Source organism: Haemaphysalis longicornis, unplaced genomic scaffold (assembly GCF_048455015.1).
Source record: "Haemaphysalis longicornis isolate Haplotype H1 unplaced genomic scaffold, Haemaphysalis longicornis Haplotype H1 scaffold_7, whole genome shotgun sequence".
In the NCBI taxonomy this organism is placed as follows: Eukaryota; Metazoa; Arthropoda; class Arachnida; order Ixodida; family Ixodidae; genus Haemaphysalis; species Haemaphysalis longicornis.
This window is the reverse complement of record NW_027526422.1, coordinates 95,602,407-95,626,704: the sequence shown is the minus strand read 5'-3', so window position 1 is coordinate 95,626,704 and position 24,298 is coordinate 95,602,407. Positions and strand designations below refer to the sequence as shown.

Sequence of the window (24,298 nt, the reverse complement as noted above, 5' to 3'; positions counted from 1 at the left end):
GCTAAATGAACACAAGAATTGCAAAATTACTGATCAAACAAAAGGTGCTCGGGAACAACAAAATAGCGGGAAAGATGGGCCAGCATAGAAATGCAGGTTCTTGCAAGTAATGCACGGCAGAGACAATAGCGAAGGAAAGTACCCGCAGATTAGGTTAGTGCAATGGCCAGTAAAACAAAATTACCACTGAAAATGACAGGAAGAACAGCAAAACCACACCTTCGATAAAGTGGACGTGGGTCGATAAAGCGGCATTCGAAAAACAGCGTTCGATAAACTGTCTTAGAACCGTGTCCGGACACTTTATAGAACGCTGCTTTATCGAACACCGTTTTATTGAATGTAGTTTTACGTTTTAACGAAAATGTTTTTCTGAGCCATTTCGTTTAACAAAATTTGCAATGTGTTTTTTTTTTAATTTCCTCCCTACTATGTGATTAAGAAAGCTCGTTTCCAAAGCGGGTCATTACTATATACCGAAATGTGCAGTATTTATGGTAGCTGCCTTTTATTTCCTGCCGCTTTTTATGTTTATGTGACGCACAAAGTTTGTCTCCGCAAATTTTCTGCTCTGAACATTTCTCAAGTGGAACCGCTACAACAAATAACCTTTTTTCTCTAGTCCTTTCTATGATTCGCATCATATCACGGCATGGTAGGCTAGAATGCCGTGATAAGTCTGGTATCATTTTTTTGTACTCCACATTTGTGTCGGCACATAATACTAAGTATTTTGCCGCGTCTTCTGCACATAAGTAAGGCACTTATTGGTCTTGTGGGTCCAATGTCAAAAATCCAACAGTAAAGCCAGCAAAAGTATCCTCCGATTTCCGGAATCCAAATTTTTTGTCGGCATGAAGTTTAACTGCTACGAGATTACAAAGCCTTGTCCGGCGCTTTGCTTAGAACTAACGAGAAAAATGTTGGTTACCAAGTTAGTTCCTCGTTTTCATCTCTTGCCCCCTCTTTGCTCCTCAGCATGTCACGGGTTTTCAGCCCACACGCTTCCATTCCTTTGTTGTTGCTTTTTTTTTTTTTTTGCTCAGCCCACCCGCTTTTTTTTTTCCAGCGAAATCTATGGGGATGTCGCCACCGTACACCTGTGTCAGAGCTGCGCTTCCAGAGATACTTCCTTCCTGTTCTTGTGACTATGTTTCCTCCACCTTGCTTTTGGTTCCACTTATTCTGCCATTTCAACACTTTTTTTGGCGCTGAAGGAGAGATATAAGATGCTTCCAGATGTACCGCACAATAGCGCCGTCTGAAAAAAAAAAAAAAAGGTTATGCCGAAAGGCTAGCTTTGGTCGTGGCTCCCAAGGAGTGTCCCAGAGTAGGGAGACTCGGAGATGATAGCCGCAGATGTCTGGCCCGCGCGACGCCCCCTACGTGAAGAGAAACTCCGCTTGCTGGGTTTTCATTCGCCTGGGGCTACTTGGGGTAACAGGGAAAGCGGCTGCAGAACACAATCAGTGCTTGTGGCCTCACCATGAGTCATGACATCGCCCCTCCTCCTCCCTCCCTTCTGTTCTTGGCAGGACATTTCTTCAAGATGCAGATAAGGCGACCACATGGGGAGAGTAGGGATCGTGTGCAAACCACGCGGCTAAAAAATGGCGGGGGTCAAGACTTAGAGTCATGAAGAGAAAACACAAGTTTGGTTCATTCGGAAGATTGCCTCTTTAGAACCACACTGACACCACTTTTAACGCAAACTTCGCTCAAATAAGCTACATAATTAGGAAAAAAGGGAATGACCATGCGACCCACCATCTCATTTCCTGCAACAGAACCTATGATGTCACACGATAATGCTCTGCGATTGGTGGAGGCCGGCAAAAGCAAACGCAAGTCAGGCAGGGCTTACCAGTTGCATAGTGAGCTATATGCCTGTTAAACGTACTGCACATTCCTTTTAGACACTAAGAATGGTGGAATAAACGGTTGAAGTTCCGAACGAACACGCAAGCGTGTGCGCCAATCCGTACGAAACTACCGCCGGCCGAGCTGGACATCTCGCCGTCGCACAGACGAATTTTCGGGTTCGAGGCTCTCCGGGGCCAAAGTACCGTTCCAGCATGCACAGACGCGACCTTGCTTGGTATCTTAATCCCTTGACAGGAGGTTGGCCGTCATATCGCCAACCCGCAAAGGTAAAAATAGAAACGAGGGGAGTAAGGAACAGCAAGCAGCGACGAGATAGTGCCACACGTCGCAGAAGTTTCGGAATGGTGTTGGCTTGCTGCTGTCGTAACAAGCTCGTTTTCAGTTAGAACCACTGAGTAAATGTCCAGGTTCGATGTTGTTCCTTGAAGATGACGATGATCTGCGTTGGTGCCTGATCGTGGCGGCACTTGATGGCACGACGACGATGGTTGATGGAGGGTTTTCAAAAACTGTATATTTACACAGAAGATATATACAGAATATTTACAGACTGAAGTTGACAGAGTAAGAAATAAAATGAGAGTCTTAAGTCCGCTACAACTTTGTGCACGCGGCACCCCCGTCAGCGACGGAGGCTACCAAGTGGTGGGATCCTCCCTAGCCTGACCTGGCTAGCCCGGCAATACGCCGGCCGTGCATAGCACATTAAACCCTGAGGATTCGACCCCGAGACCTCGTGTCTCGTGGTTTTAATGGGTTACTTAGGCCCCACCCCCAATTCGCACTTTCCAGCGAATATAGGTGGCGCTACGGGGTATCCAAAATGGAGGACGGGAAGATGATCGGGACGTCGCGTAAGCGCGCGCGTCTGGAGGAAAAAGCCGATCCGGGCCCATTAGTGTGTCTTCAGACCATCTTTTCCCTTCCCGATGAGACACGAAGGTGCTTTGTCGAAGGTGAAGCAGTTTATAACGCCAGCCACACAGTGTTTTGCGGCATCAGAGAGGCCACCGATGACATGCTGAGCATCGAGGGATTTTGCCTGCAACCGAATGGCGTCACCAGCCAACCGCACTGCGTGAACGTTTGTTGGCACTGCAGGTTCTACAAAGGATGTTGCACTTCCATCCATGCTCGTAAAATTGTTCAAGCACACTTTACTAATATTTATTTGGCACCATGTAGAGCTCGGTAGACGCAACCGAGCACAGCATTTTGTTATTGCCACTTGCGCAATTGCGCCGGGTTAAGTGCGAATAATGCGAGTAAATTATAATTTTGTTGGCTGTTTTTACAAGGACATATCCATAGGCGTTTGTGCAGGTTAAAGGTAATAATAAAAATACCGAAACTAAATATCAAACGCTGACGCCTCTACGGCAGGGCCTGTTACATCATCTGTGCTGTGCTTTCAGCGCGCGGTCGGAAACGACGATGCCGCAGTAACAAGTTTATTTATTACAAATACATACATCGCCCATTCCTGTGGGGGGTTTGAGAAAGGAAAAATAGCAGCAAGTTCAAAATAGTAATTACACTTAATGCTAAAAAGAGAACGAAGCACAAACAGCCCAACAAAGCACAAAATGCAACTGGAATGCAGCATTTATTAAAAGAAACCAGCCCGTTAATAAAAGAACAATGACGTTCTCCTGTTGGTTCTTGGCTTCACTTTCTTCTCGTGCGTGCGCATAGGAATGTTATGTGGCGGCACGGCGCCTTTCATCAACCGTGGTTTCAGCGGCTGCAGACCATCTATTAATAAACGACACACTCAACTTGCACGAAAAACATACCATCAATAACGAGAGAGCGAACTAAACTTACGGATATTGCTCCAGAGGATGTCAGCTTTCGTGAAGTGACTACTGCAAACCCCATTGTGTTGCTGACACCTTTTCCAATGCGGAGCACAGTTATCCAAACCTTTCTGGCTTTTTTATCTCTAGGAAAGGTATGAACGCTGGCATTTCCCGGCACTTAGCGATTTATATACTGCGGTACACAGCGAATTCGATTGCTTTTTTGTTTTGCGTTCTCAATCGCCACGTTTCCGAACGCTCCGGCTGCCTTCGCCGGGGACGCCGATCATCTACAAACAGCTTCGGAAAAAAGGCGCGCGGCGGCGCCACCGTTGCTGGAAAGTGCGAAATGCACAGGCCAATCAGTATCTCCCGGCGACCTGATTGGATGTATCACCAAATCCGGGCCTAAACCGCGGTAGGCAACGCCCCTCGTAACCCTCAAACGCTGGTGACTCTCTCCCACCAGAAAAACAAGGAAGAGATCAAAAGTAAACTAAACAAATACGACAAACACTCAGACACCCGGGGAAACACGTGCAAGCGCCCGGGGCAAGCTTTTAAGCACGCGGCTTGCGTTTCCCGTTCCCACGCCTGCCCTTTACGGGTATAACACCTTGTCCAAAGCTGGACCGAATGCACAAACGCGGGGTGACCCGTATCCGTATCTCTTAACGAACGCAGCGCCCCCCTCGATTCTCGGCAGAAGCCATATGGGACGCGCGGACCCCGCGGCGTCGCATTCCCAACGAAACATCTTCGCACCTCCTTAGTGTGCGCGCGGGCCAACAAAGACCCAACCACCGCCCCAATCGGCCGCCGTCAAAGCACGGTTGACAGCCCCTTGCTCCCCGTTATCAGAAGCGCGTCGGGCCACTTTGTTTTACAACCGTCCCTCTGGCTAAACGCGCGCGCAGGCGGCCCCCGAAGCGACCGCCACCGCGTCCACTCAAAAGCTCATCGAGCATCCGACCCGCGGTTTCCTATGCTCGTACTGTGCTTTGCGACTCGCCGCTCAAAACAACGCCACAGCCTAGCTGAGGCTCAAGACAATTCGTCTCCACGCAGGCGGCATGATCCAAAGGCCGCCTGCTGTTGACAGGCTGGCTGCCATAAAGCCCTTCAGGCGCCCTTCAGGGAACCGCCGCTTCCCACCTTTCGACTTTGCGGCGTCGCTGGCGCCTGCAACCCTTACACACTGAAAACTTCAGTTTGTTCGAGTACTTTACAACGAAATTTCGTTGCTGCTTTCTGAAATGCCCATGTAGTACGGGCAAATCATCGAGGGAGTGCGACATCCCCGCCGGTGAAGAAATCTCCTTTCATGCACTGCCCAATGGCGAACCTAGGTGAAGCAAGTGGCTACATTTTGTGAACTTTGCAAACGGAGGAGAAAGAGAGCTAAAGGAAGTACGAGTGTGCTCGCTTCATTTCCGAGGAAGTGATTACGGCAGGGACCCTTACGTTACTCCTGGGACATGCCGCCGCTCGTCGCCGACTTCGTCAAATCGCCGTCAAAGTGCTCTGAGCTTGGAAAAAAATGCCGTACACACCGCGTATTGACGCTCGTATCTTTCTGGTCGGAGCAGAGAGCTCGCGCGAACGGCTTTCCATACACGACACGGGCCAACTGGCATAAGCGATACTGCTACTAAAATTGAACTATTGCGAACCGTAATAAAATACGGCACATACGTACCAGTCTGTATTCGTTCGTCGCGACGGGACTGACGAGGCAGCGGTTCCGAAGGCTGGGCGTTCGTCTGTTGTGGGAATCGCGGAATGGTCGCTTTCCGGTCCATCCGTGTATCCCACAACTCCTGCCGCTCGTGCACTTAAAAGCACTGAGCTTTCAAGTGGTCAGAGGTTGTTAAATGCAAGCCCGAGCTCCTTGGCGAGAGCTTTGTTGTCCGGATCAGGCGATTCCATGACAAGGGCGGGGGGTGTACTAGGTTTTACTAGTATTTTTAAAACGGCCGCCGTCTCTGTTAAGGCACGAGTTCCGGTTCCTGTATAATTCCCACGTGTGGGTGCTATATGGAGTCGATATACTAAGTATCTGTTTCATGTACCGGCTCATATTACGCCATTGTTCACGTCACGAAATGTACAATTTAGCGGGAGGTTTAAAATTTTGGCTTAAATTGCCTCATTTCTCAGTGAATAAAGCATCGTTCACTTCAGGGAAAGCGCTTGGGGTAGCATGAAAACCTAATCCTTCAAATAAAACAAACTTTCGTTTTGTCTTCATGGCTGCTTTAACATACATGACACAGTTACAGGCATATTGGGTACACCTTGCCCATCACCTCACGTTTCACAGACAACAGGCTTGCCCAGGCGCACTAGTTTAGAACCAACATTAATGATTTACGTTCGAAGAGCGTTGTGCTTCTTCCTTTGCATTTGCTTGTTTCAGAAAGCCGCTTGTAGCAATGCAGAAAGCGTTAGGTAATAGTAAGAAAGCAGCTCAAGCTGGTTAGCAGGTTAACATTGTGCATAGAAGTTTCAAGCGTTTAATCAGCTCCAATATGGAGCCACGAAATTGTTTGGCTGGTTTCTTTTTTGCCTGGCTTTGGATGTTTTTTTCTTTATAAGCAGCATCCAACGCTCTGCTAATAGTGTGTCTTATCAAAATATTGGTTTTAGCAAGGGCACTGCGATTGCGACTGCCACGGCATCGACCGCTCGGTAATGTTTTGACCAAAACGAAAGCGTCACGCTTAGGTAGTTTGATTGGAAACGTTCATATCGTTGCCTTTGCTGGTGGTAAAACAGACCTAGTGGGAAACTGTTACTATTCATGCTGGCCAGCCGTTCACTTGCGTGTTCTTCACGGAGCGACACAACGTACTACCGAGCGGTATGTATACAGTCCAGTCCACTTATAACAATATCCAAGTGATTAGGAAATCCCATCGTTATATCCGATAATTGTTATAAGCTGGTTGCGAAATAAAAAGACGATACAGAGCTCAAAACATTTTATTCGCATGCCAGCAAGGTCGTACTACTACTAATTCGCGGAAAAGAAGCCACAGTCGATCCCATTTGTTTGCCGCATGTGAGCTAGCGCAAATCTTTTCCAAGAGCATCTATAGGTGCTTCACCTAGCTGAGGTAAATGTCTTCGGCGGAAACAAAGGCCGCGAGGGACTGTGTCACGCAATGGGCCTCCTACGAAGACACTACCTGAGTAGGCTGCGCAACCGCGTCATTAGAGTCCTCACTAGCTGTTGCATTTTTGGTGCACAATATAACCGGATTCAATCGTTATATTCGATATCGTGGCACTGGAGCATTGTAATAAGCAGTGTTTTTTACGATAGAAAGAATACAAAAGTTGACGGTGCCTATGCTGTTCATCGTTATATCCGATATATTGTTAGAAAATGTATCGTTATAAGTGGACTCGGCTCTACTATGAAAATGCCTTATACAGGCAAAATTTGTCAAGTAAGCAGTCGTTAATAAAACGCCTAGTAAGCTCGCGTACTCTGATAAGTCCGTACCACTATTGAGCGAACTCTACTAATTGTGGTGGTGGCTAGTGAACCAGCGATATTTGGCGGCAGAAACTTTGTAGCGTCACAGATCGAGCGCTGGCAGCCTCACCGTCCCAGCAAGCGACGTGAGCGGCTTTTGCCATATCTCATCTTCACCTTCGCTTGTGCGCCGAAATGTTCGTGTTTAGTCCTAATTTGGCGCGTAACATATAAGTTAAAGAGAGCCGTTAAAACCTGGTGACCCCGCCTCCTAACGACGTTAAAAAGTAGAGCTACCCCCTTTGCTTACAACGCGCACATAAGCAGCGGTCCGTAGAGGGAACCCCCCGATCCTCCTTAGGACAGCCATCTTGGACCGCTTTGCACGCCTCCTATATTGCGTGCCCTTTGCGATATTTGCATTTTCAAGTGCGCCTCAATATCCCACGCCAGGGTATGCTACATGCTTGCGTAAATACGTAGGCTTATATATATTTTAATACAATGCTAACCTGTTCATTTGCTTGCATGATACGATGTAATGGGAGCCTCGCCTCAGCAGTTTTACTGCCCAAAGCCACAACTAGGTTTTACAATACCCAAGCAAAGCACCGAAATACGCACATATCGTCCGCTCGTGGTGCGCATGGTCTTCTGCCTAATAGGCACACAGGAAAAAAATGCGGCATTTTAGACTGCTAATGATGCTGGCGTGCATGTTGCTACGGGGGCCCGATCACTCTTTCATCCGCCATTGCCGTTTTCCGCAGCGCCACCTGTAGGAGCTGGAGAGAGTGGATACCCACCCTAAATACTCCGACACACACCTAAGGAACGTTGCGCGCGGGGTTAGGGTTGCTAATACAGTAGAATATTTCGTAATATAAAAAATAAAAACATGCACGTACGTTAGCTATCCATGGACACAAAATATATTAAACATTTTCGATAAAACAAAAAGGTGATCGGAAAGAACGAAAAGGTGGGACGGACGCGTCAACATGTAAAGGCAGGTCCTTGCAAGTAATTTGTAACGAACGGCAGGAAATACATCGAGTGAAACTGTGTGCACATGTCGTGATGTTGAATTGAACGCAGCCGCTCCCGCCGGAGCAAAGTGCCGAACCGTGATGGGAACAGTAAATCCCCAGCATTCCTTGCGTCGCCCCTTTCCGAAATCGTGTGCGCTGGATGTATAGTGCCTAGCATATACTACTGGAGGGGGCAGAGAAGGCGAGCACTGATCGGAAGCGCAGACGGCGGCGAAGTCATGCGAAAAAAGTGAGCGCCCTAATGAGTTCCGGCCGACTCCGCCGATTTCGGTGGAGCAACTTTTCTTGCTCCTCGGAGCGATCTCGGCTGCGACGGCACTCCCGATCTGTCATTGAAACAGGATTCGGTTGCTCCCGATCTGCCATTGGAACGCGTCTGCTCCAGACGGAGCAGGAAAGTTGCTCCGGAAGGGCTCTGGATCTGCTATTGGAAATGGCCAGTCAAACAAGATAAACAATGAAAATCGCAGGGAAAGCAGCAACACCACTTTCGATAAAACGGACGTAGGTGTTTCGATAAAGCGGCATTCGCTGAAACGGTAATCCCTAAGATGGCCAAGGCTTCGATAAAACGGCGTTCGATAAGCTGTCTGGGAACCGATTTTAGGTCCGAATCCCACGACCGCCACTCGCCTCCTTGAATGACATGTTTATCAGTACCTGATTATCTGACAGGGGCTAAAAGAAAGCAATAGTAGTGCCTAGAATATACTGGCAGATTCTAGGCACTATAGCAATAGGCTCAAATCGTGGGACCATCACTGACCGCTGCCGTTGGCACTCAATGTTGCTATCTTTACTGTGCTATCTCCTTGCCTGGCTCCCGTCTCTTGAGTCGTTAGTCATCGTATGTAGGTTCACGGTGTTTAACTCACAACCGGGTCGTGGTTTAACTGAAGCGCATATGCACTTCGAGAAACGAAAACACGCAAAACGAACGTTCCTACATGAGGAATAAAAAAAGCGGCCGCTGTAGCCGGGAATCGAATTTTCTGCAAATTCTAAAGACCTCTCCGTGCGTCAACTCCGTGCGTCAACTTCAGCTAAGTCATTTGGCCCTGACTGTTTTTTTTTTTTTTTGCTGTGCTATTTCAGGTGCCGCACCACCAGAAAATCTGCCAGCTGGAGTTCCCATTCTTAAAAAGATGGCCAGCAGGTGCGTTTCTAAGTATTGCGCATGTTTAAGCACAAGAACAACAACCACAAGAACAACAACAAAAAACACGAAAGGGCATGAGTGAAGGGGTCGTTCGCAAACGCCACCAGGAATACGTCTCCTCCAGAAGGCAGTCTCTGGGCCCGTTGACCTTGACTGAGAAGAAACAGAGGGCATGGGCCGTTGCCCTCCTGATGGCTCAGTACCCCTCCTTCCTTTTTTCTACTGAACTAAATCCCCCCCACGCCGCCTCTTTCGCCGCCCGTGCCACCAGCATACTTGTCCCTTAGTCACCCTCCCCTTCCTGCATTCCACTTTCCTTTTTCTGCTGATCGCTATCTCCGCTTGACTTCGCAGTCGTCAACGGTGCTAGGTGCCGGCCACCACGTGGGCGGAGGCAACCAGTGCAGGAGAGTCGCCCGCCGTAGACCACTGGGGGACGTTGTCCGGCGTGTCCGCCTGCAGGGAACGCCGAGCCGAGCCAGAAGCCGCATCGAACATGGCCTCAGCACGCAGGATTTTGCGCAGCATGAAGGTAAGACCACGTGCTGGTATTGTTACGGCGCCGATTGTTGCGCGTTACAGCTCCAGCGTGTTCTTTTTGTTCGTTTGTTCATTCACGTTGCGAGCACGTGCAGAGCGCACGGCAGTCATTCCACTGCCTCTGGCTTCGCGCGCCTGCATAGGACTGTATCGTAAAAAAACGCTGCTTGCATAGCTTCGCTGGAAAAGTTTGAACTTTGTGACCGTAGGGCTCCGTCACAAAATTTGAACTTTGCGATGGAGGGCTGGCCAAATGTGTATCCGTCGGACATAACCTCATTGTACTAAATTATGGGAAGCTGTGCGTTTTCGCTGTCTCTGTAAACGACCGTAGATTTGAATTATGCGCCGATTTAAAATTTTCCAAAGCGCAGTGTTCACTCTTATCTCCGTTATATAAGGAGATGCCACAATATTACGTACAGTAAATTCGACAGTTTTGCTAGTGCTGTTGATACATCGTTAAGTAGCCCTTGAAACAGGACGACGGCAGACGTGTTTCAACATTGCAATGCTTTTTCTTTTTTTATACTGAATCGCGGCCAGCTTAATCAGCGGATCAAAGTGCACAGCAAATCGCGTATTACTTCCAGCTTTTCGTTATTTTGTTTTTCGAGAGCTGAGGTACCGGTTGCTGCACGTGTCTATTAAACGTTGTTGTTTTCTTTTTGCTGCGCGTTATTTCAGCGAGTATGATGACTCATCCTGAGTTATGTTCTGCGGCGAACATACGAACGTATCATGCGGCAGCGAGGATATTTGCAGTTATTTTTATATTTATGTTTTGTTAACTTAAATACTGCGACGTAACAGGCAGGAAGATGTCCATAGAATCCGGTTAATGTAAAATTTGCTCGTCGGGCCGGTGGTTGTTCGCACCACGTGTGAGCACGTGCAGCACAAACCTGATTAGCACCGTCTTCGATTGTCCCTTAAATTTTTGGTTTGGAGTTGTTCGTCTTCGGTTGAGGGCAGTGCTGCCACGTGGCCGAGATTCCCTGCTGAAACTCGGTATCCCTGCTGACCCGGTATCCGCTCGGTATCTGCTGAAACTCGGTATCCGATTAAACTTTGGGTTCATCGAGCGCTGATGAGAAACCTCCTAGTCTGGGTAGCCCTAGGCTTCATTGGACTAGATACGCTGTAACAAGTTAACAACGGTCACTGTTAGCATATGTTGACGTTTCTTATTTTGCAGTCCCTCACATATTTTGCTTCATGTTTGATGTGTTTGAAATGTGAGATAAAGCGGCAAAAATGTCGGCCTTCGGGCATTCCCAACAATGTAAACATGCAGCGGCGCTGCATGTGGATCGGCCTCGTTACGCGGTTTAAACGGGCAACGTGTCGGGGAACCTGAGTCAAGGCCATGGCTCCGCTAAAGACGCGCTTTAATCCTCTTTTCTTTCACTATAGTTCCCGGTGACGATCATATCCCCCATTAACCGGTCGCGGAATAAATGGTCCCAACTTCAGACTAGGAAAAAATGCACTAGGTCCAAGCACTACTGCACCAATGCATGAGCGCCTGTATGAGGGAAGGAAGGGGGTTAATGTATTTATGTTTATATGTTTGTATTTTTGCACAATGTATTTTGAATGCGTTGATATATAATCTATTTGTTAAGGATGAAATGCGGCATACATTTTTTTTGCAGCACGTGTACGTTGTCGCGTGCTTCCTTTGCTTGCCTTTTTTTGTTGTTGTTGTTGTTATTCCGAATACCAGGCAAGCCAGTGGAGCCATTTCAATAAAAATCAGCGTGTACTGGGCAGCCCTCGGCCGGTGTTTAAGGCGAATAGAATAACGGGAGGCCACAGTTTTCGTCATGAATGCAGTTTTCTTATGAAGCGTAGCAACACAACTGTTGTTTAAATTAAGCTGGCTGACGTGCAATACTCGCAAGGATACAAAATTTCGTTAACGCTTGAGAAGCGAGTCCCACTTCAGCCAGTTCGTTGAGCCTATGTACAGTGAGCCTATTTAGGTTATGTAAAGTATCAAAAATGTGAGTGGGTCGGTACTGCTGACCGCCAGTCAACAGGGAGTTGTACTGGTGCATTGCACTCACCGATCTGTCGCTATTTCGAAAAGAAACTTTACTCGATGAATGGTTTATTGCGTTAGCTAAGCTGCCTTGCTGTGATCACCACCTGAAATGCTTCGATATTTGCATTTCGAGTCAAGCGAAGCGACACTAATGAAGATTTTGTAAATCGATGGCGTTGGAACTTAGAAACTTTTGTTTTCCTCCGAAAATAGGCAATACTTAGCTATTGTTACGCCTTTTCTTATGCTGCAAGGTTTAAAAGACTGCTGGCTACCACGCTTTCTTCATTTTGTCGCCGTGTTCCGGGAGCGTGAATTAAGTCGTGCTTAGGGCAGCAGGCACCATGGACGGCAAACTTTACTGTTTGCAACTGCATTTGAGCACAAATATATGCAGTTTATTCGCGCAAACAAATAAACATGTTTTTGCTCGTCTTGCTGGCGGCTTTACGCTGCCAAAAATTGTGAGAACCAAAGACAATCACGCGTCATGGTTCAATGAGAAGCAGGCGATTGCTGCAGGTTGATGTACCACCGCAGCCCCTTCGCGACACCCCATAAAATGCAAAGGTCCCAACAGGAAGGAGGGGGCGGGGGGGGGGGGGGGGGGGTAGTGCACTAGCTTAGGTCAACGTTACTAGAATAAACTGTAACGTTGGATTCGGTAGCATATTTCTTTGCTTGAGATGGCCCTCATTGCCCTCTTTAGAAGAAATTGGCCATGGTGCTGACTGTCATGACAGCCTAACTAGGCCAGTGGCTCAGCCATAGCTTGCGATCAGACGTGCGCATGTCTCGAGACTGTGTCTGTCACCAAACTCAATTACTATAGCGTCTCGCGACAGGTGCGGCTTCCTCGAACCCGGCCGGATTCACAAACTACCTTCTTAAACAGGAAGGGAGCGTGGAGTTTCTTACTGAGAAAACTTCGGGAAGGGGGGGGGGGGGGGGGGGGCACTCACTACGCACGCACCCGTGAAGTGCTTATTCACAAGAAACTGATGGCTCTTTTTTTCTGAGGCATGCCTCTACGTATTCTGCAAATCATGGCGCCGCATGTTTCCCACGTGGCTTCTTTTTGTCCCCTGTGTTTGCAAGTAGCACATTCATTAGTTTTATAGTGACACGGCAGATAATTGGAATAACGATATTTTGACCAACCAAAAAGTCGAAAACAGACAAAATGAAAATATTACAAAAATCAAGTAACGAAAGAGATAGATAAGTAATACATAAGAATAGGCTCAGTGCAGTCAAGTTTGCCGAGCGAGCGCAGCATCATCTACCGCGCCTCCGCGCAACATTGGGTAGGCCGAGCCGCACCGTCCTGGCCGGCCGCCTGCTTTAGGCACTGTGCACGCGCCCTTGCAAAGACGTCTATCAAGTGGTTAGGTGCGCTTAAGTGGCTTAAGTTTGCGGAATACGCTGCAACGGCGACATGATGGAGTGTTATCCACCGAGAAGCTTTAAAAGAAACAAAGCACAGAAGGAAAGCTACCGCCTTCGCTGCCCTGAATCGTCCGAGTTGGGAAGGCTGTTCACAGCATCAAGGCGGTGTATGTTTCCGTGAAATTTTTAGAAACTACAACGGCGATGGCTACCAATCAGATTACATGCTGCTGTCAAAGTAAAATATATCTATTTGCCAGCTGGTAATACTTATGAACTTACAATAAAATTCTCCTCTTAGTGAATACTGCGCGCATTGGCAGTATTTGCACGAAGGTTGGTTTCTCTGCATTGTGCATGCGTCTTCCGCGGCGTTTATAATGACAATTCATGTGGCACGTAACACTTGCCCGCATTTTAAATGTAAGAGAACTAATTGGTGCTGCAACATCTCCCCCCTTTTTTGGAAAAAAATATGATTGTTTTTAAACAACGTAGGATCATTTTTTTTTGGAAAAAAAAGCTGTCAAAAAGTCATAATACCTGCATCAGTAAACGGTATAAAAGCAGCGCATGTAGATTTTCGCGCTGCAAATAAATGCTGTTCAATAAAACAAAGTCGTTTTAACGGGGCTCACAACAGCAACTTCAGAGAACAACAAAAAATAAATTGAGCTTATGATGATTCTAATATTTGGAGGCCCTGCTCACCCCGTAAAAAAGAAGAGGTAGTCTTAAATCCTTCACGTGCATTTCCTGGGGGGCTTACAGCGAAACCCGTGTACAGCGGGAATTTATTCACGGAAAAGGAGCCGGAAGGCACAGAGGTTGTATTCTTCCTTTCGCTCCTGGGGCGATACTGCTTGACCTCGTGCACGGAGCAAGAAAACGCGCTCGCTCCGTGATTTCGGGATGGGACGAACCGGCACCGGCGGAACCGAGCTGTCAGGGGCGAAGAGAAAGACGCATTCTGGGAATTTTTGGCGATAATTCAAGCCGTGAAATTGAAAATCGTCGTCAGGTTCGTTTCCCGGCCGCAGCGGCCGCTTTTCCGATACGGGCGAAAAGCGAAAACACCTGTGTGTTCGAGATTCCGCCCACGTGAAAGATCCCCAGGTGGTCAAAATTAATCCCGATTCCTCCGCTACGGCGCGCCTCATAGCCTGTCTGGCGTCGGCGCGTTGAACCGCACAATCAATCAATTGAAAATAGCCGCCAGTTGGTGCGCAGTTCTCAATGCTTCCCACTCACCTGATCTACATTGGAGCCCACGTATTTAAGGTAATTATACTTGCTTTGAAGTCAATGCTACTAGCACGTAGCGCAGCGTACAGACCGCACTACAACCAAACAATCGATCCTGTGAGACGGAGCACCGTACTCGCGAAACCACGGTGGTCGGATTTCAAGTATCCGAACAAAACTGCTTCTTTCTAATGCTGTGAACAGCTAATTAATTTGAGCTTTCTAGCGGAAACACAAATCCACTGAAAAAAATATGCGGAAACTTGAAAACGTGCGCACGAAATGCTCCACCTGCGTTCTGGCTAGGGTGGCACTGGGAAGCTAATATCGCTTGCCCCCCTCCTCCGTACGCGTAGTCAAAAGTTCAGACTCCAGTCTATTCCTATCCCGGTACGGTAGACATACTGCAGTATGTTTTTATTGGTATAAAACTGAAAAATTGCGGATACTACACTTCATCCAGTGCCGCCAAGCAGGAGCGCAACCGAAACCCGAGCACGCTGGTGAGCGGTGGCCGACCCAGTATTTTTCTTAATCCCCGATTGCGGTGTTCGGTGTCCCGGCTCAGTGTCGCCCTCTGTTCACTGCACGGCACCTATATTCGTCTTCAACGTATAACAAACGCGAAGACTAAAATAAAAAAAATGCCGGAGAAGAAAGGCGGGAATACGAATAAAAAAATTCCCAAAACGGGCCAATCGTGTAATGCCCTGCACTTTCACAAAAATGCATGGTTGGCAGAAATAGCGCGTTTAATCGTTATAATAGCGTACATTACGATAACCGGTTTAATGGGATCTTTAAAAAACAAAGAAAACAAAAATAAGGAAAATAAAGACATTATGAACTGCACTCCAGCAAGATACAACAAATTTAAACAGAGAACCCACGTGGAGTTATATAGAATCATTTTGCCCGAAGAGGTGTGCCTGGGACCGTCTGTTCCGGGCCATAAGTTCCAGGACCATTTGTTCCTACTTCCGGGTTGGAACCATTTGTTTCGGGGCCATTTGTTCCTACACCGTTCCGGACCTACTCGAGTTCGAATTAAGGGGCTTCGTTATACGTAGACTTCATGTGGGCTTGACCGGCCCAAAACATACCGTTCGAATCATCCATAAATTCGAATTATTGAAGTTCGAAATAACCAGCTTTCACTGCGATAGGGGCCAGCACAGGCGAGACCGGTGCTGCGATCGTCTTGAGGTCATAAACGGATGCCTCATCCTACCTGGCTCCGGTGTTGGGAAGTAGCACACTGCATTCAGTTGTGTTCGCGTGTTACTCTTTTGTTCATTCACGCTGTGGGAAGCGTAATGCAGGCATTGCTGACCACATACATAATATGTATATTTATTTCTAATACCTAACTGGTTTTCGCCTGTTCGCACTGAGCTAAACCAAACAGGAAAGATGGGGATGTTCGGAATTTGCTTGGGCAATTTAACGGATTCCTCAACATGCCTTATGCCTGTCAGAAATACCGAACTTATCTTTGCCCGAAAATGTTACCCATACAGTTGCCCCCTCAAAAAAAAAAGTCACAAATGTGCCCGCCAACGTTTTCTTTTCGTTTTCATTCATTACTCGCAGGTGTAGAAATTTCGTTGCTTTCTTTGGAAACGACCGTTGTTGATGGCTACGACCGGCTGGTGTGAATGGCTTTCAAACAAAATTAGCTATGTCAGCGATGTTTTGCCTGTCTATTACCGCCTCTGTAAGCCGCGTACTGCCCCTGCATAGCGTGCAACTCCAAAACGCACACCTCCCCTCCGTGGCGCATATCTCCCGGAGTGCCGTGCGCAATGCGCATGCAAGCACGGCAACTAAACTCGGCATGCGGCCGCTGTATTTTCATAAAAAGGGCAACACGAGGCAATGCAAGTGGAGAAAGCTGTGCATAGAAGCACTTGTGCCAGCTGCTATTGTTTTTACTTCTTCGGAACCACGTGATTGCGTGTATGAAAAACACGTGCAACGCCGAGTGAAACGTGCAAGTCAAGGTTAGCTGGATAAATGCGTATAAATCGCTCGAAAGGAATCCCTACGAGGGCTTTTACTGATTTTTAAAGACGGCTACTAAAACGCAGAAATTTTGGTCTGTGTTCTGTCTGTCTGTGACTCGATTCAGCCACCCGGACAAAGTGAAGTAAAATTGCGCAATAGCTCTATATACTCGCAGCCAAATCTAAACGTCTAAGCCCAGCGTCCCTGTTCATAGTTGTTAACATTGTTGAGCAAGAACAAGACATTACGCCAATATAATGCAGAAAATCAATACAGAAGTCATATTTGCAGTGTTCCTTTATTTCAAAATTCATATCTGCTTGGTTTTTGTGGCAGGAAATGAAATACTACTGTTGCGTACGGGAAGGCCGACCCGAGCTCCGTCGCCTCCGACATACGTGTGGTAGCGTGGTTTGAAGCGAGCGGCCAGCCAATGTTGCAGCCGTGAGGAAGTCCAGAAGCCGTAGCCAAAGCGTAACTTGTTTACTTCACAGCGAGAGATGAGGCGAAGCCAAAGAACAATGCCCCGAAGGGCGAGGTTACAGTACAGGACTGGATCAGAGGGACAGAATTGATTCACTGCTCGAACAGGAATGAGGTATAGTGCTTGGGGGGTTTTGTTTATACCCAAAACGCCAACGGTCGAAACAAGCGTTCCCTCTAGATTGCGTACACGTTACGAACGGCACAGACACACACACCACTCTTTCCAGAGTTCGTGAGCAGTCGTTAGTTGCGGTGCACGCTGAATCCGAGAGAGGGGAGAGAGGAGGTCTCCGCAGCGGACGCGGGGCCTCCGTGTCCTTGGGACACGTCTTGGCCTGTTGCGTCGGCACGCCATCGAAGTTTGATCGCGCCGATAGATAGGCGCCAGAGATCCAGGCTTGTCACAGCTTGCTTGAATTGTCTGCGGCAAGTGTGAGTCACTGATAGGGAGGGCCTGCTTGAAAGTTGCACGTAGTGAGGCTTCGCCGCACAGCCCAGGAGTGTTGAAACAAAGCCCAGCGGCGGGCTCATTCGTAACACTACATTACCAGCGCTACCTCTAGGAGGCATTTAAAAAATCAAAGGGCAATAGCAACGAAAGGTTCCACTGGATGGGTTGCACGTTCCGTTCGGAACGCTCGTGCTGCAGGGTATCGTGGTCCTATAAACATTGTAGTAGGGTGCCTCACTTCACGCGTGTCTCCGCCGTAAGGCAGCGCTGGCATCGAGGCCCCCGACTTGGAACAGTGGAACGCAGTCAATTTATTTAATGCTGGGCATTCGCTTGGATCATGTCGAGGTGGAGCAATCGGATAGACCCTGGCAACATAACGTGAGGGTTCGATCCCGGCCACGGGAATCGTTTTTTTTTCTTTCACTTCACCCGCGATCGTTCATCACCATCGACAGAGAAAGTTGGCTTTTCTGAATGGCATATTGGCGTACAACGGCATCAGTAAGAACACTAAAGCTTTGCTTTAAAAAAAAACAACTAAATACGCCCTTCAATTGATGGCTGCAGTTCAGAGTGACAGCAAAAATGTCTAAGATGGCTTTTGACTTCAGTGTCCCGTTGATTTCAGTGTCCCTATATAAGCTGTTTCTAGTGGCTCTTTTTTCCCCCTAAGAGCGTGAAGAGGTTTAAACTGCAACAAAAGAGGTGAAGTTGTAGGGTTGTGCAAAAAGTTCGAGTAGACAGGAATAAAAAAAAGGACGCCAAGAGCAAAGCATAGGAACAAAACCAATGAGAATCAAATAAAAAAAGGCCCTTGACTTTTGTCTTGATGAAGCCATCGAGTGCGCAAAATGCAAAGAGGAACTGTGGCTGAACGATCAAGGTAGCTGAATTGTCAGCACGTTGCGTGGGACATACGCTCTTTCTTGGACCCTCCCAAGCGTGATGAGAGTTGTTGCCACTCCCTTAGCCAAGCCACCTCAACACGCTTTTTTAAACAGAGGAGCTGTTGTAGGTCGAGCTAGCGTGACTAAAGAAGCTGCTCTTAAGAGTACCGCCACTTCGTGCACCCGGAAGCGTCTGGGGGCCATTTTGATTCTGCCTTGCAGTGTCTCCATCGCTCCCAACGAAACCGCTGCAAGTTGTGACGGGCAGAGTGCGACCGGCCGCTCTAGCGTCCGCGCAGCAGAGAGAGAGAGGAGAGGTGTCCAAAAACAAAATGGCTGCGCCCATATGTAAACAAATATCACGTGGTTCCTACCGACCAATGAAAATCCTGGCGGCACATTACAATAGGAGAAAAGAGTGACGATACTCTAAAAGCCTTTATTTAGTGACGCTAGGTCGAGCCTTTTCGTAGGTCTGCTGTAGGTCGTGCGTCACGCAGACAGCCCTGCAGAAACCGGTTCTCAGGGCCGCCGATAGAGGCCGCAGGGGTGGGCCCCTCTCCCTCCCGCTAGGGGAGTAAAGGGGAGAGAAACTCCCGCCGCGGACGTTCAGCTGCCGATTCCATTTCGCGAACCATGGGATTTGCGCGGCAACGCCGCTGCCTTCTCGGGCGAGCGCCCGTTGACATTCGAATAGACGCAAGAAAATCGCACATCCGCTGTTTCAGCGTACTTTACGCGGGGAGGAACTGGGTTGAATTTTTAAAGCACAGCTTTACTACTTTCGTCCAGCGATTTCTGGAGGATGCGCACATGACCTTTTGCCTGGAGACACACCCCCGGCGACACACCCCTCGAGGCGCATAGCGTGATTCGCCGGGCCCGCTGTTGGTGGCGCCTGCCGCCGCTGCGGCCGAGGCAGCCAACACCCCCGCAGCCTCCCATGCATGTGGTGCTGGGTCGTTTCGGGCAACGTGATTCGTCTCGCGCCCGGCGAAAACGAACGGTGCGTTCACCATGAATGAACGCCGCGTTCGCCCAGCCTCCTGTGAGCGTTGCACGGAACCGAACGGTTTTGAGACGTGGTCGCCAATACCGCTGAATCAAAGGTTAACCAAGCGAAACCAAGACTCAACCGGTCTAAGCCAAATTTTTGCTTTGCATATCCAAGGTTAGCTGAGCCAAGCCGCAGCCATTTTTATGTTCATATTTTCACTTAAAGGGGCCCTAAACAGGGTTTCAAAGGTTGCGATTTTACGTGCGCAATCGTTGGAGTACTATTTAATAAACGTCCTGCCACAAAAACGGTTTAAAAGCGTTCAGTATTAGCCAGGTTATCGTTCATTAAAAAGGCACCCGCAACAAGGCCTGGCGCATTTCCTCTTTCACCGCGCCTCCATAGCACTGTAGAAGCGGTGACGTCACCGACCAGGCGCAAGACCACCTAGAGAAACAGGGTTGGTTCGAGATGAGCGCCGCCATTGGGTCCGCTCGGCGGTACGTCACGCTTCTTTTTTTTTTTTTTTTTTTTAGCAGACAACGGCTAAGCTCCGCCTCTACATCCGCTACCGCTCAGCGGGGTCGGTCGGTGGCCGGCATGCATCGAACGGCTCCTCGCGCCGGCCGGGCCCGCGTCTGCACGTCAGTTTTATAATAGCGGAAACGAGCGTTTGAAGGCCGCATAGGGCAATTTCCAAACACAACATGCTCGCTAAAGCCAATAACTGAAGCCACCGACGACTATAGCGGCTCGCTAGCGTTTCGGCATGCGGAGCTGTCGCGGTGAACTGCTCTCACCGAGATCTAGGAAAAGGCTTAGCATTGCCGCAGTTATCCATCCAGACACTGATTTGCTAGGCCGCGACGACGACGATCCCCCGCGCAATCTTTTATTGCACTATCACCCCGTTCACGTATTCGCAAACTGATTTTCAGCAATAGTCCCGCTCTGGCTGGCGGTGACAAGTTTTAGCTGCTGCGGTGTATGCCGTATCGTGCATACACCGCACAGTAAGCTGCTTGTCGACCGTGCAGGCAAATGCTTGCCACGGTATCGCGTGCAGCGTGCGCTTAGGCCCGCAGAGACGCTCCGTGTTTTTCAGCGTTATTAATACCTTGTTTACGACGCGCTATATCTACAAACTCAGGTAAGCTCGTGTAAAGGATGGCGACGATCTACATTCGTCCGTGCCACCGGTACAGGACGAATACGACGGGGGTACTACGCCGTGCCACCGGTGCAGGAGCGCCACGCGCAACTAGGGTGCCTCGATCGCATCGAGGCACCATACGCGCAACCGCGTTTCCCCCAGAGCCGGGAACGCTGATTGGCTACAGCATTTACCGGGGCCCACCAATAGCGCAGCCGTACTGTTCAGAGTTTCGTGCGTCACAGGGTGCGTCACGAGCAGTCTTTCGCACGTAAGAGCGCGGCAGTGTGGCGGCAAGGAAGCGGTAGGTGAGCAAGGAAAGAAAAAAAAAAAAAGATATTTGTGGCGTGTTTGTGCGGCCCCTACTTTACGCAGAGGTGTAACATTTGGTATACATTGTCGCGAAGGGGTACTCTAGCGATTGCGCGATTGAAATGGCGACCTTCAGAAGCTTATTTAGGGCCCCTTTAAGGCGAATTCCACTAACCGCAGTAACTGGTTCTTTTACCTCGGGATTTCGCAATGACGTAAACCTTGTCTACAAGGCACCCAAACACCCCATCAGCAGGCTGTGATCACGTGTTTGTGATCTCCCGGTGCTGAAATTTTCACTTTTGAAACCCGCGCTCACACTGTTCACACACGCGCTCGATAATTTGGGACTGCTAAAATTTCCCATGAACGATTTCTGTACACGTTTACCTGCACGGAAATAATCGTGCTTTGAAGGATTGAGCCTTAATCCTGTATTTAGTGTCTGCTCACGAAAATAAAAAGCAACATTAGAATGTTTTGTCGTGGAACTTTCTGAGCCCAGTCCGTCGCCTATGAACTTATCACGAAGAAAAATAATTCCTATGCAGTATTCATTTATCCCCCCCCCCCCCCCCCATCCCGTTTTTTTTGCTCGTTGCCACAGGGAAATATAGCGCCCCGAGCAAATCTCCCTAGCGCCTTCACTACCTCGCTTATTTGAAGGACAAGGGCGCTGTATGCAGGCATCACCTAAAAACACCAATAAGATGGTAATGAACGCGTGTGAAGGAAAAATACAGCTAACCTCCTCCCCCTCCTCGATCACCCCCTGTGTATTTTCTTCATTGGTCCCTTCAAAATCCTTCTAGTCATCCCGTAAGCTGATCCTTCTTTCTCTTCGTCTTTTCTTCAATCATCTTCTCGGGCCAATCTCCCTTCGGGTATGGGCTTGTCTTCCGTTTCTCACCCCACACCTTGTTACTACATGACACATCTCGAGTTCTACATAATAATAATTTTTATTAAGGAGAAAGCTCTCGATGGCACGCAAGGCGTGCGTGCGAGACAACACCGTGTAGGAGCCATTGTCGTTACACAGAGGTCGCCCGCTTCATAAAACGGATTCGCTCTCCTACGAAATGGTAATGAACCCTCCTATCTGCGTTAGGAAAGTCAATCCTGAAAAATTCCATTCGAATGCTGGCAGGATCTGGGGCGTGGGAACCCGACTCTGTTGTGCCCCACGGCCGAAGGTCGAGCATTTAGAGAAGGCAGGAGCGCGCCACCATCTTTTTCAGTTCCCTCCCGCGCCAAGCTTCGCGCGCCTCTGTGTCAATCACTTCTGATGATCTCAGAAGAGTCGCCCTAAAGACTTGCCCACGCCTATTTCTCAATGAAAATACGAAAACAGCTTCTCTGCGCGCCAATGTTCTTGGTTGTTTGCAGCGCTTCTACAAAGAAAAAAAAAACTCTTCTACTTACTGGCCGATCGCTCAACTACATTTGTGGTTATGTCAAAGGCAAAAAGGAGTGAAAGATGTCCTCATCACCACCACTATCATCATTACCACCTGAACGCCATGCACGTGCAGACGCCGGGGCGCGCTCTCACGCGCTTCTCGGTCCTTCGGGCTGGTTCGCGCTAGACCTGCCGACTGCTTCGAACGCTGCTCTTAGAAGACGCGAAGCGTGTTGCATCTACTTTCAACGTTTCGAGCTCGCTTCTGCAGAGTCCCAACAGCCTCGAACCATGCTTCACCTCCTTGGCAACTTGCGCAACCTCTTCAAGGCGCGACGCGTGCACATCGACGGCAACGTATTCCGCCTCTACACCGGAGCCACGGTAGCTTTCCTGCTCGCCTTCTGCACGCTGCTCACGGCCAAGGAGTACGTAGGCAGCGCCATCGACTGCCACTGCCCGACGATGCCCGCCGGCGTCGTGAACTCGTTCTGTTGGGTAGAGTCGACGTTCAGCCACCGTAGCCTGTTCAACGCCTCTTACAACGGCAGCGTCATCTATCCCGGCACTGGACACAGGCCAAAGGGCGACGGGGGTGATGACCGGAAGTACCACACCTACTACCAGTGGGTCTGCTTCCTCCTGTTTGCCCAAGCGATCTGCTTCTACGCTCCCCGCTGGCTCTGGAAAGTGTGGGAAGGCGGCCGCGTTCCGGCCATCGTCGCCGCCCTCGACATCCGCTCGGCCGTCACGCAGGACCGCGCCGAGCTTCGGACGCAGATGGTCGACTTCCTGGTGGCCAACATAAACCGCAACCGCTGGTACCTGATCAAGTACGTGGCCTGCGAACTGCTCAGCGTCCTGAACGTGGTCGTGCAAGTGGCCTTCACGGACTACGTGCTCGGTGGAGGCTTCCTCACCTACGGCTGGGACCTGGTCCGTTGGCATCGGGGTCTTGACCGCGAGTTCGTGAGTCCCGCCGTGGTGGCGTTCCCGCGCATCGCCATGTGCACCTTCCTCAAGTACGGCCAGTCCGGGACGCTCGAGAACCTCGAGGCCATCTGCGTCCTGCCACTGAACATCCTCAACGAGAAGCTGTTCGCCTTCCTCTGGTTCTGGTACGCGCTGCTCCTATTGACAGGCGTACCGGCGGTCATCTACCGCGTGCTCCTCTTAGTGAGCGCGCCACTCAGGCGCCGCCTGCTGGCTTGGCGTTACCCGGACAGCAGGTGTATATCGGCTGTCGTGTCAGCCTTGTCGACCGGCGACGTCTTTCTCCTGAGCCTTGTGGGTCAGAACGTGGACTCGCTTATCTTCAGCCAGCTGGTCGCCGAACTTTCGCGTCGACTGGTCAAGGCGCCCCCAGTCCAGCCATCGGCTCCGCTACCAAATTAAAGCACGCGTTGGCAACACACTGTCTCGCATTGCCTGTGATTCTTCTACGCAAACGTTTTTTTCCTCTGCCATGAAATCATGCGTTATTACAAGCTGTTACGAGCTGACACTGTACAAGTTGGTGGTTGGCGGCACCAGTACCGTCACATCATGAAGTTGACTTGTTTTGCTGAGATCTTGGCATACGTGTGCATAATGTGGCGATATTTTTTCTGTGTTCTCACGTTTACTCCGGTGGGTGCACATTTCAGACTAACGGTGTGGTAACACGTCGCTCCCTGTTTCCGAAAAAGAAAAAGCTCATGGGAGTATTGTTGCATCGTTGTTAAAGTCCTTTGGGAACTGGTGGCTTTTTGGATAGCTAGATTTTGCGTTATTGCGCATTTGGACTGAATGCATAGATATTGAATCCCAGCTTTGTCTTCCCTATCTTCCTACTTCGTTTTACTGTTAGAGCGAAAACACGGTTAGCCTGCCTCGACCAATTTTGTGGATGTAAAATCAGGCGGGATTTCTAAAGCCTCCCATCCATCACTTCAAAGGGGAAAGATGCACCTACCCGGCTTCTGACCCCTCGCTCAAAAAGACGCAAGAAGTCGC

General features: G+C 49.2%; 2 protein-coding genes across 2 annotated transcripts in view; both read left to right on the top strand.

Annotated features, from left to right (window-relative positions):
- Positions 1 to 9,454: 9,454 nt before the first annotated feature.
- Positions 9,455 to 24,298, top strand: part of LOC144144631 (GRAM domain-containing protein 4-like) — a 37,358-nt gene continuing 22,514 nt past the window's right edge. The window contains exons 1-2 of the mRNA XM_077676151.1: positions 9,455 to 9,580; positions 9,736 to 9,913. Of these exons, the coding sequence (XP_077532277.1) occupies positions 9,878 to 9,913 (36 nt within the window). The 5' untranslated portion in view covers positions 9,455 to 9,580; positions 9,736 to 9,877. The remainder of the gene's footprint in view (positions 9,581 to 9,735; positions 9,914 to 24,298) is intronic.
- On the top strand, positions 22,501 to 23,698 carry LOC144144755 (innexin inx2-like). The gene has a single exon (XM_077676267.1). The coding sequence runs from the start codon at positions 22,595 to 22,597 to the stop codon at positions 23,696 to 23,698; it is 1,104 nt and encodes a 367-aa protein (XP_077532393.1). The 5' UTR covers positions 22,501 to 22,594.